Source organism: Rousettus aegyptiacus, unplaced genomic scaffold, assembly GCF_014176215.1.
Source record: "Rousettus aegyptiacus isolate mRouAeg1 unplaced genomic scaffold, mRouAeg1.p scaffold_m13_p_14, whole genome shotgun sequence".
Taxonomy (NCBI): Eukaryota; Metazoa; Chordata; class Mammalia; order Chiroptera; family Pteropodidae; genus Rousettus; species Rousettus aegyptiacus.
Window position 1 is genome coordinate 301,805 of NW_023416289.1, and position 12,007 is coordinate 313,811.

A 12,007-nucleotide genomic window follows, 5' to 3' on the forward strand; every position below is an offset into this window, starting at 1 on the left:
CCACCCCTGACGACAGTGCCTGCGGGCACGCTGTGGGTGCTGCGGGCACACTGCGGGGGCTTCGTACGTATTTGCTGGATGCTATTACCCTGGAAGGCCTCTGGCAAATTCGGAAGCCTGTGATCCCTTCCACGCTCCCACGCTGCTGAGATCGGGGTTCCCACGGAACGGGTGCTCAATAAACACCAGGTAAAGGTGTGACGACTTCCTTCGCCTCGTGAGGGCCGAGGGAGAAAGGTCAAGGATGCCCGGGTCTCCTGATGGTGGGCGTACTTATCTGAGAGTGCTAGCAGGGTCTCCTATGAGCTTTAAAGAGCTAAACTTACGGGTTACAATTAAGTCACACGGTTTCTTTCAGTACATCTTACGACACAGTCACAGCACGTGCCCACAGAGGGATATTTGGGCCTTTAATCCAAATACTTGTTAATAAGCAAGCATTAGGTTGCTTAACTCTAGGGAATCTGTTTGTAAGCACCTCATTTTAAAGAGGTACAGGTGAGTAAAGTTTCTCTTGACAAGAAAAACCACCAGCTGTCACCGAAGGAATCATATTCTTTGATATCATGATGATTTCCATAAAGAGATATAGACACGTGCTATCCCTATGAAGCGGAGTGGCAGGCTTTTAAACCAAGCACACCGGGAACGATTGATGCAAACGAAGTGTGTCATTAAAGCGCTCTCTCTGGAGGCTCACTCCAGCAAGGAGACCAAAGCGCAGAACCCTGGAAAACTCTCTGGGAACTGTCTTCGGGTTCCACGCTGACTCTTTGGAATGTCCTCACAGATGACACATCTTTGACCTCTGAAGGTCGATTTTGCCTTTGTAAGCACGGTAGTAAATAGGTCAAAGATCATGATATTTTGGATCAAAAACACTGGCAATGTGTAAGCTTCCTTACGAATGTGGTATATTTGTTCTGAAAATACTGCAACATCTAGAAATATTTAAAAAGAGAGAACAGGAAACTGGCGTTTAAAAAATCACACACCCTCCTGAGAATGTGATGACAGTTACGGCTCGTCCCTGACCACCTGCACGCACCGCTGGAAAGGTGCGGACGCCCTGACGTCACCTGTGGAGATGAAGACCCCGCGGCTCGGAGCAGTGGCTTTCCAATTTTTTTTTTTTTGTACTCAATGGAAGAAAAATGTTCATACTGCACATACATACAACCCTAGAGTACGTGGTTTCGTCAGACCACGTCGCTCACCACCTCCGGCACCAAGGCACAGCCCAGCGGGAAAAGCGCGGGGTGGCGTGACCCCAGGTAGCTGGTGCGGCGGACGCGCTGGCTTACGGGGCTCTGAGGCTACTTTAAACTCACAAACGTGGTCTTTTCACTCCATTGCTAAACCTTTTCAGAGACTGGCCTCTGTATGGCCTGACTGTGGGGTCATTCACCTCCAAGGCTACGGACTGCATACACCAACGAGTAAATCACACAATGGTCGTAGAAGCCTCGTACCTTAATGTTAGAAAACCACAGGTCGTTTTCATGTAAAGTGGCCAGGTAGACAGAGGTAAGGAGTCCAACGCAAAGCGCAATGGTTCCCCCAACTGTAAATGACAGAGTCTTCCACAATCTTCTACTGCTACAACCTTTTAGAAAAAGGAAACAGAAGTTAACGGTCCTCCTCCAGACTATCAAGCGTGCGAAGTCCCAGCTGCCCGCCACTGGGGGAGCTGCCGTGTCCCTAGTGGACAGTCGGGCTGCTTTCTGTGGCCCCAGATCCGATCCCACACACTTGGCACCGTTTTGCCCGCCACTTCCACTCCTCGCTTGTCCATTCTGCCAGCTGGGACATGAGCTTCCTGCAGACAAGGACGTCACCTCACTCAGTGAACGCCCAGGGCCTGTGCTCACACAGCCGGGCAGCTGCTGTGGGACTGTGAGGTTCGCTTCTGGAGGGGCGTGGGCTGCGTGTCTAGGACGCAGACAGTCTGCTGACAACTGTGTTCACCTGCTGTGTGGCCAGCACCTCTAAATCTAGGCAAATAATTAGAGTTTTAAATGAACATCTGGCCACAAGGATATTTACCACAGCTGTTTGTACAGGTAACAGGTCAAAAAACCGTCTAAATAGCCAACGTGGAATTAGTAAAATAAATGATGCTCCAGGCACACGACTATACGCTGACAATATTCTTAAATGCATTGGCTGCTATGTTCGTAACGTGAGAGGGCCACGGCAGAGTGCCAGCAGCACGCGGCACACAGCTCTGAGGCCACACAGCAGTGCCGCAGGTGCACACCGTGGGCGCCGTGCAGACGGCGGATGACGCGCCCCAGTCTCAGAATGGGTGGGTTTGGGGGAACGCTTTTCCTTTTTTACTTTTCTTTAGCTTTCAGGTAATTTTTCTGGTATAAATAAATACTGCTTTGGTAAAACAGTTCTCAAAGTTAGGTTTTAATTTAAAAAATCAAACTTGAATTTGCATTGAATAAGGTCTTCAGAAAGTATTGTCTCGTCCGAAATTGCTAATAGCTGAGTTACATGGCCTGATTTTTCAATACAGACACTTTTATTTTATACAATTGTTTCTCCAAATTACTAGATCTGGCTGGTAAGAACCTACATGGCTGCAATTAGTGTAACTTCTGTCTGAGAACCCGAAATGTCTGGAGATGGAATTTCTTATGCTTGCTTTTAAAAACCTTGACCATGCTCATGAACTCTGGAGGCGAGAGGTTAGTAATTAATGCCGTGTGACCTACGCAAGCGTCTTTAGCATTGTATTAAAAACTTATCAAATTCTGACCACTTTTCCCACCAAAAAAAAGAATAAAATTTCAGAAACATGACTGGAAATAAAGACCAAAAATCTGTTTCATTCATTTTCCAGTACTTTAATGAGATGAGAAACGCCCCAGGCAGGGCTGCCTAGTCTGACCAGCAGAGGTGAACCGGCAGAGGGGAGGGCATGGCTGGGAACTCCAAGGGTTGGCCTAGCAACCCCCAGCCGCTGGAAGACGCCTGAGGAGCCAGTGGTTCTAATCCGAGCCCCTTCCTCTTTTATCCAACCACAACTGTAAAACCAGTATTATCAAACTGCAATCAAACCATCTGCGGAACTAAAACACTGGGCATCAGAACGAGTTTCCTCGACTGTTAGGTCTCACTGACTTTTTAGCCTGTGGGAGTGGTATTTTAACACGCAGAAGTAAAAGCAATCCCAAATGCTGGTTTAATTTAAATCACCTACCAGACAGCAATTTATTTTCCAACTTCACATTTTCTTCTTGTGCCGCATGATCCTCAGAAACTTCTGTGGTTTTTACCCCTTTTCTTTGCCTGATGGATATCATGATGTCAGACTCACATGCATTGCTCTTCCAACCTCTCCTACAAACGACGCCAGAGTGAACCGCCGGCCGTGCGCAGCGCCCCCGGCCGCTCTCGGGCCCTCCGCGGCCCTTTCCCCGCCCGCGGGCCCAGCCCCCACGTGCGTGAGGGACACGGCGCGTTCCCGAGGTGGCCTCCCGCAGCTGGGAGCCCGAGCGCGCCGCCCCGCGCCCTCCTCCCGGGAAGGGGCTCCCTGTGCTGGGCCACCGGCCCCCGCGACGTCACGTAGCTACAGTCGGACATGACCCTACAGTCCGTGCCCCGGGAGACGTCTTCGGCAGCGAGTGTCGAAGGCCTGATTCCGAAGGGCCGAAACGCGGCCTCGGGAAAGGTGCGTGGATTTCAACGCACTTAGGGGCTCCTTTAACACTTCCACCCTGGGAGCTTCGGGGGCCCTCGGGGTGCGCGCGCGTCACCGATTCAGCACCACGCGCGACCGCCGCCGGCCGGGCTTCGGCGGGCTGAGTCCCTACGGCGATCGACCTGCCCTGCAGGAAGGAGCCGGCGGCCGCCACGGTGCCGCTCATGCGTGCGTTCGATCATTCATTCGTCCGTCCGTCCGTCCGTCCGTCCGTCCAAACGCGAGCCGCCGCTGACGTGCGCGCGAGCACCCGGAGCGTGGCGTCGGGCCGCCACCCGGGCCCACCCGGGGACGCGCGCGGACGCCCCCGGGGCCGGCCGTGACCACCGCGCGAACGGCCTGACGAGTCTCCCGTCAGGTGACACGACCCGCACGTTCGTGCCGGGAAGGGACGGGGCGCCCGGCGCCGCGGGGACGGAACTCGGCCTCCTCGCCCGCGCCCCTCGCCGCGGACCTGCGCCTCGGCCGTGCTCGCGCCGCTCCGGGCGGGCAGGCGCCGGCAGGCGTGGCGCCCAGCGCCGCGGGGACTGCGAGGACCCGGCCGCTGCGGAGGGCCGCTCGCCGCGCTGCGAGTGGGGCCTGAGCGCGTCAGCTGGCCGGGAAGCAGCGCGCTGGGAGGCCGGGCCGCTGCGCCCGCGCCCATAGGCCCCGGGAGCCGTCAGTCAGCGCAGGCCCCGCCCCGCTCGGCGCCGGCCGGAAGGAAGCGGCGCACTTCCGCTCGCCGCCCGGGCCGGGGCGGCAGGGGGCGCGGCTCGGGGCGCGGCTCGGGGCGGGGCGGGGTGGGTGCGGAAGGCGCAGGCGGGGCGGGGCGGCGCGGGCCGGGCCGAGCACTCGCGAGTCCCGCGCTGTCCGCGTGGCTGGGCTGCGTGCGCTGTCCCGGGCCCCGGCGCCGCGGTCAGCGCCCTCGCGTGCGGCCGGCGGGCCGCCCGGCTCGCTGGCCGCCGGTGGCCGAGCCACGGACGCCGCCGTGCGTTGGGGCTGTTTTCCCTGCGGGCGGTCCGCACGGGCGCGCGCCCCGTCGTCCAGCCCGTCGCCGTCCCGGCGCTGTGCGGCGTGAGCCTTTGAGGCCGGGCGCGTCCGGGAGGGACGGCCCGGGCCCCGCCCTGGGAGAACGCGGCCCGCCGCTTCCCCACGCGGCGCGCTCCGCCCGGGGCGCCTCCCCTGGCCGCCTCCGTTGGCCAGTTTCCTCCTCGCTGAGTCTGTCGCTGGTAGTAACGAGCGCGCACGCTGTGCGAACGGACTGAGGTATCTGCTGGGTGGCTTCAATAAATGCCAGCTGTTTCTTCAGATGGCGCTTGTCCTGTTCCAACATGACGGTTGGTGTCACCTCTTTCGCGTTACGGACTTGCGAGCAGGGACTGCATCGTTATAGTCTTTCACGTTAAGATGCGTAATATGAAATACATTTTTGTGCGCTTAATACATGCGCCAATTGATTTCTCCTTAAATACGGCCCTTCTTACTGTATAGGGTTTTTCTTAAGTCGTCTCAGTGAAATGGCTTTAAAGCTTTGGCACTTACAAGGAGGCATCCACTGCTGCGATAAGTCTTGCGTATGAATAAGCGGATTGACGAGTCGTCGGCTGGGACACAGCCAGCCCGGGGGCGGCACCGGTGAGCCCGGGTCCCAGGCTGTGACTGCAGTGCGGGTGCAGGAACACTGCTCGTTTGTGTCGTCTGGGAGTCCACTGGGACCCTCTGGCTTCTTCCCGTCTGGTGCACAGTCTTGTTTTCAGTTGCTTGGCGTAGTGGCAGGTGCAGGCTTTCTCTGTCACGTGGAGATGCCGTACAGGAAATGCATTTGGGTGCTTAATACATGTGTGAGTGGATTGGTCCTGTCTCCTCTGTTTCATATCCCTCTTCAGTCTCTTTTGTGACTTTTTCTTACTCTAAAAAAAAAAAGAAAGATTCTCTGGCTCATGTCTCCATTTTCTACTGATATTCTGACAACTCGTCTTTTTTTTGGCCAAGATGTATGTCCTGAGCTCCGGTCCTCTATGTCCACTGCCTGCTGGACATTTCCATGTGTGCAGGCATCTCAGACAACCTGTTTAAATACTGAACTGCGCCTCATCCCCAAACCGCAAGTGAAACCGGGGAGCCAAACCGAGCCCTGGCGGCGGTGTAATCCCACGTCCAGTCAAACACGAGTCCTGTAGGGTTAATGCTCAAACTTCTCGGACTGCCGGCTTTTCTCCCTCTCCGGGGCTCTGTTGCCACCAGCCTCATCCCAGTTACTAATTCTCGTCTGGGTCCTTTCACTAGCCTCCTAACTGATGGCCTTCCTCCAACCTGCCTCCTGTCTTCGCCCACTCAATTCACCCTCTGCGTAGTAGCCAGACTGATCGGAGACGCACCCTCGTGGTGGCTTGCCAGCTTTATGTACCACCAAGCTCCAGGCAGGGCTCGCACGCCGCCAGAGCCAGGCTCCGCCTCCCTCTCAGCCTCATCTCTGCCTCCTAGTCTTAAGTGTCTTGCAAGGGTTTTAGAAGTGGTCGCCCTGCGCGCTCTTCACCCGGCTGAACTACTGCTCAGCCTTCGCGCTTCAGGGTCAGTGGTCCTTGCTGCCCGGTACTTACACCCCCCTCTCCTCCCCTCTCGATGCGTCATAGCCGTGCTGTGTGACCGATAGAACACTGTGGAGGTGACATTGTGGGATGGATGGGGCCAGGTCATACGGGTCATCCCAGCTTCAGCCTTAGCCTCTCTGGGATTGCTCACGTCGGGGGATGCCAGCCACCATGTCGTGAGGATACTCAAACAGGTTATGGGGAAGGCCACATGGCAGTCACCTTGCCAGCCACGTGAGAGACCCTCGTGGGCGACCTCTGCCAACCACAGGGCAGCCTTCAGGGACTACAATCTCATGAGATACTGAGCCAGAAGTGACATGGAAACAGTGAGGGTAATAAATGTAATCGTGGTTTTAAGCCGCTAAGATTTGGGGTAATTCGGTTATAGTGACAGGTCATCAATGCAGTGTATGGAAGTGTCATCATTTTTTAAACTATTCCTCTCTAATTGGATACTCAGGTTGTTTCTAGTTTTATCCTATTACAAGCAATGTGGTAGAGAATATCCTTATATTTATGTGATTCTTTAGAATATATTTCTAGGAATAAAATTGCTAGAACTCATACTTTAAATTATGACAAACATTGGCAAACTACATTCCCAAAAGGTTAGAAACTCTTACTACTTTGCACCAGTGTGCATTACAGAGCTTATTTCTCCACGTCTTTGCCAACAGCGGATAATTTTAGCCTTTGCCAGTCTTTGGTGACACATGACATACCATTTTAAATGTATCAGTGAGGCACTGACAGTTATATCAGGGGTTACTGGGTGTTTATCTTTCTTCTCTGTCGTTGCTTTCGGTGTTCTTGGGCCGGCGTGACTGCATCGTGAGGGGAGGAACTTCCTCGCAGACGGCGGGCGGTCGCTTTTTGGCACGTGCCCGGCACACGCGTCCTCACGATATGGCTCATGTGGTGTCTTTCGCTCCGCGGTGTTTCCTGTCTTCACACCGTCACATCTGTCATCTTTCCTTTATAGCTCCTGGGTTTCCTGACCACGCTCCCTACCCCAACATTGCAAAAAAATTTTAGATACTTCTAGTTTTAAAAATGTTGCATCTTTTCAATGTGGGGTGAGACAGAGATCTAACGTAATTTTTTTTTATCGTTGCATAATCAGTGTTCCACTATCATTCCGACCTGCTGATTTGTATCACCTGATCACATACTAACTCCTGTGTGTACGACCTGTTTGTAAACTCTTATGTTTAAGTGATTTTTAAAAAGAACGAGTGTGCGGCAGTCCCGCTTATTTTAAATCCCCGTTTCTTTAATCGAAAGCTTGGCGGTTGGGGCGCGCCATCGCCCTTGCTCGCACTGCCTGCAGTCAGCGACGGCTGGCCGCCACCACGCCCGCGGGTCAGGGGTGGACACTGCCCGGAGGTGTCACGGACCACCGCCCCTCCCATCCCATCAGCCACCACTTGGTCGCCTTGCCCCACCGGGCCGTGAGCCAGCCTGGGAGACAGTCACGCGCCAGCCACACGCCCTGCCACCAGGAGAACGGGTGGTGGGAACAGCTGGTCCTTTCCTGTGAGGGTTAAAGCCGAGTGCGCAGTCTCGTGCACACTGTCAGCCTTGCTCCTCAGACGATCGCACACCCTTAGAGTGCAGCCGTGGACGGCGGTCCCGAAGCGAGCTGGCGTGCGCGAGGCCAACCCCAGACATCCGGTCCGCTACGGAATGCAAGGGGGCAGCCTCCCCCCGCTCGATGCTAAATAGAGATTTCTTTCTAAAAACCTGGAAGTTTAACTTTATTGGATAGGTTTTACCAGAGCTCACTGGGAGACATTTAGAAACTCAGTAGATGTTTGTTCGGTGTTTGAATAAATCGGCCGGAAGGTGCTCGGTAGATGCCAGTTCCCACGCGGGTAAGATCTGGTGTCTTCTCGAATTTCAAACACCCATCGGATATCAAATACAAGGTGTGGGCGCAAGTGGCACTGGATTCTGGCACCACACGTCCACACGAGAGCTGTGTCATGGATTTGCCTGTGCCCCTGGGTCTCGCTTCTGGGGTGACCGGGCGCTGGAGGTGTGGCCAGTAGGCTCTCGCGTTCCCTTTCGTTCTGTGTGTGAGCGGGCGGTGCACGACGGTTACACCCAAGTGCTGATTTGGTTTTATCGTTACTGCGTCTGCCATCTTCCGACCCAGTCACGAGTCCACTTGGGGGGCCAAGGGACGCCATGCTTGGGCCCACGGGACAGCCCCTGGCACGAGGAGGCTGGCACCCAGCTGGCCCGCAGGCGCCAGGCCCGCGGTGGGGCTGTCCTGTGAGCTAGCTGGGGTGCCGCGTGAGTGTGGCAGCCTTGCACACCCTGTGACAGGCCGTTCCTCTCGGTCTCCAAGAGCCCCTGCCTTTCCCGACAGCCCGGCGCAGGGCACCTGCTCCCAGAGCCGGCGGCTGCGTTGGCAGGGTCCCTGAGCACACTTCTGTCCTTGGGCCCAAGCTCTGCCAGTGCCGGCAGCTCATCAGCCGGCTAGGGGCCACAGTCGGAGTCCCTGCGGGCATCTGCCGGTGAGGGCAGGACCGCACACGCTCATGCCGTGATCACGGGGTCATGCGCGAGCACTTCCTCCCGGATGGTTCGCCTTCCAGCTGCGACGGCCCCTGGACACGGTGGCCACACACTGATAAACCCCGTTTGCCTTTTTTTATAGTTTCGCTTCGTGCATCTGCCCTCAAGACAAACCAGCTTGGGTCTCGGGCTCCGCCCCAGGGCTGTGACTAGCGCTGACACCAGGCTCCCAGCGCACGTTCACGGTGACAGCGGCCACTGCGGACGCTCCTGGACCGCCGGGCCCCGTGCGCATGTGGCTGGCCACCTTCCCGACCCCACAGGGTGTCGGTGTCACCGCTGCCTTACTGGTGAAGAAACGGAGGCCCAGAAAAGGGTGACTTCCTTACCTGAGGTCACCGGCTGGGGCCCGAGTGCCGTCCACAAGTGTGTCAGAGCTGGACGGCGTGTTTCGGAGACGATGTCACTGGGCCCGCATGGTCCGTGAGGTGGTCATGACGCCCCCAACTGCACAGGCCACAAAACGGAAATAATGGGACTCGTGCGAGGTTGGAAGGTAAAGCCCGAGACGCCCAGCCCGGCGGCGGCGGCGGCGCTCACTGCGCCTGCAGCTCTGGCGGGTGCGGCCCCCGCCGCAGCTGGGGCAGGCGGCCGCTGTCCCAGGGGCCGGTCCACACTTTGTTTTCCTGCGCAGTTGGTTTTCAACGCGGTCACACGACACACTGGGGCCTCGGCAGCATTTGTACATGAGGGCAGGGCCGCTCCCCCTGGGCAGGTTCTGAAGAGTCTCATTTCCTAGTACGTGACCCGTCTGTGATGTCTGCATGGCTCCAGGGCCATCGTCACGCCCGCTGTGCTCCAGGCTTTGTGTGGAGAGGGGCTCAGAAAATGCGGACGGCCTCGAAGCCACTGTTTCCCACAGTTTCATTATTTCACTGTAACTACTTTTGCAGAACGTTAGCTGTAGAGAATCAGAAATAAATACGGTGTAAGGCTTGAACTGCGTCCTGCTGTACTTTTTCTCATAAGTCCGAAATAGAATTTTCTAACACCTTTTGTGGTTGGAAATACTGACTTTAAATAGGACTGCAGACATAAACAAAAGAGCAAGATGCGGACTGACGTGCCTACTCCACACTTTCTAAAACACAGATACTAAAATTAGTGAAATGACAAGTTGAAGAAACAGCAATGCACAGATGTGACAAGCCTTAAAACAGCTGTCAGGTGCTCAGAAAGACCTGAGAAATGCAACCTTCCACTGTGTGCACAGTTAAGATGACATACTTCCCTAATAAATAAAAAAACATTTTATTACCACCAACGTCAAGGGCAATGACATGGATAACTGTAATCATCATCGTTTTTCTTTCGCACGTAGGATAAAGCTGAGAAATCGGAAGATGAGTCGCTGGGTCTGAGCTCACGGTCATTATTCCAGGACTTGTGTAAATACAGCTCCTTCCTCAAATATCCTTTCTGAGCAGAGGCCCGGGCTCTTCGGGGCAGCTGTGCACGCGCCGGTCTCGCGGTTTTGCAAACTGTTAACTCAGTGGCTCCTTTGCTCAGTGACACACTGGCATAAATGTGGTCTGCATTCTGAAGCAAAAGGACACCAACACTTGACGACTTTTTTATGTAAAGGTAAATTATACGAGGTGCCTAAAAATAACCTTAATTCAAAGATCTACTATAATCTACTTTTGTAAGGCAAACAATTTAAAGTGACTACCCATTATTGAAAAAAAAAATCAGATGACAAAAGCATGCATGTCATAGTTGACAGAACTTCATGTGCCACCCGCAGAGCGAGGCCCTTGCTACCCAGACACAGCTCTGGGGACTGGGCGAGCATCTTAGTCATTGGCATCAGAGATACAAACCAAGACACACCACCCGAGTAAGCCCAGCGCACGGACCAGGACCTATGGGCCCTAAGTGTCCGCTGTGTATCTGCTGATGGCCCTGGAGACCCCTCTGGGAGGACACTGTGGCCTCTCCTAGTCCTGCTGGTGTAGCTGGTGGTTCTGCCAAAGCCAAGGGCAACCTCGGCCCGACCCGTGAATAGGGCTCTAGACCCAGACGAGCCATTCACCAACATGCCCCTCAGACTCCCTTCTTCACAGCCTGGGTCATTCGAGTGGATCGTCACACCCCAGGCGGGTGGACTGGCCACCACGGTGACCTTGCGGCACAGTGCGATCTTCAGGTGGTGCGACACGCTGTCAGCTGTCACTGCGCCCACAGCACTGAGACGGTGAGGTGGGGAAGTGCCTTCGGAGCTGTGCGCTTGTCAGGACAAGACTCGACTCCTCACAGCTGCGTTATTTATTGTTTAATTGTGCGTTGTTATTTTAAACAAATTGTGTTTGGCTTTAAATAGCAGCGATGATGAGGTAGTGAGTTATAAATTATGGATGAGGTCTGGAGAACAGGAAGACTTTATACAAATTACAGAGGGAGAAATAATGTAATTGTCGTAAAACGGTGCTATAAAAAGCTTCCTTCTTTCTGGTCGTTTTAAGGCACGGATCGTGCCGTCGCCCCAGTTCAGAGGGCCTCAACTATTAACTATCAAACACACGGTAAACGATTCGGGCCTCGTGGGCCATACGGCCTGTCACGGCTTCTCAGTGCCGCCGCCGGGCACGAAAACCCCACACGCCACGTGAACGAGGGGGCAGGCCGGGCCCCGACGGCAGCCCGGGCCAGGCGAGGAGGGGCCGAGGAGGGGCCAAGGCCGGGCCCCGACGGCAGCCCGGGCCAGGCGAGGCGGGGCCGAGGCCGGGCCCCGACGGCAGCCTGGGCCAGGCGAGGCGGGGCCGAGGCCGGGCCCGAGGGCAGCACGGGCCAGGCGAGGCAGGGCCGAGGCCGGACCGCGGGCCGCAGCAGCAGCGCTGTCCCCGTCAGCGCGAGCCGGACGTGTGACTTACAGTTCTCCAGTATGGTGTCACAAAAATGAACAGGCGAAGTTAATTTTAATGTTTTATTTAACCCAAAATATCACTTCAACATGGCATCAACGTAAAAAGTCTATTAGATACGTCACGATTTTTGGCCCAAGTCCCCACACCGCCGTGTGTCGTGGACTCACAGCCCACGCGTCACGTTTCCGCACCCTGCGTCCCGGGCCCGTGCTGGGGTTTGGTTCCTGAAAACCAGGGGTATAGCTGTTACCCCAGGGAGCCGGGACCACGGG

General features: G+C 55.5%; 1 protein-coding gene and 1 long non-coding RNA gene across 6 annotated transcripts in view; one reads left to right on the forward strand and one right to left on the reverse strand.

Annotated features, from left to right (window-relative positions):
* DPY19L3 (dpy-19 like C-mannosyltransferase 3) overlaps positions 1 to 4,307 on the reverse strand; it is a 36,189-nt gene extending 31,882 nt beyond the window's left edge. For 2 of the 5 annotated variants that reach the window (XM_036231203.1, XM_036231204.1), the window contains exons 1-3: positions 3,835 to 3,998; positions 3,212 to 3,351; positions 1,473 to 1,606 (exon numbers count right to left, since the gene is read on the reverse strand). In XM_036231203.1, the coding sequence (XP_036087096.1) occupies positions 1,473 to 1,606; positions 3,212 to 3,351; positions 3,835 to 3,878 (318 nt within the window). In that variant the 5' untranslated portion in view covers positions 3,879 to 3,998. Of the gene's footprint in view, positions 1 to 1,472; positions 1,607 to 3,211; positions 3,352 to 3,834; positions 4,000 to 4,166 lie in introns of those variants that run through there. The other 3 variants (XM_036231201.1, XM_036231200.1, XM_036231202.1) reach the window with 3 other exon arrangements.
* A 232-nt stretch (positions 4,308 to 4,539) lies between these two features.
* Positions 4,540 to 9,808, forward strand: LOC107502108. Its single transcript, XR_001594925.2, has 2 exons — positions 4,540 to 5,028; positions 8,951 to 9,808. It is a non-coding gene; the product is annotated as an uncharacterized LOC107502108 (long non-coding RNA).
* Positions 9,809 to 12,007: the final 2,199 nt, after the last annotated feature.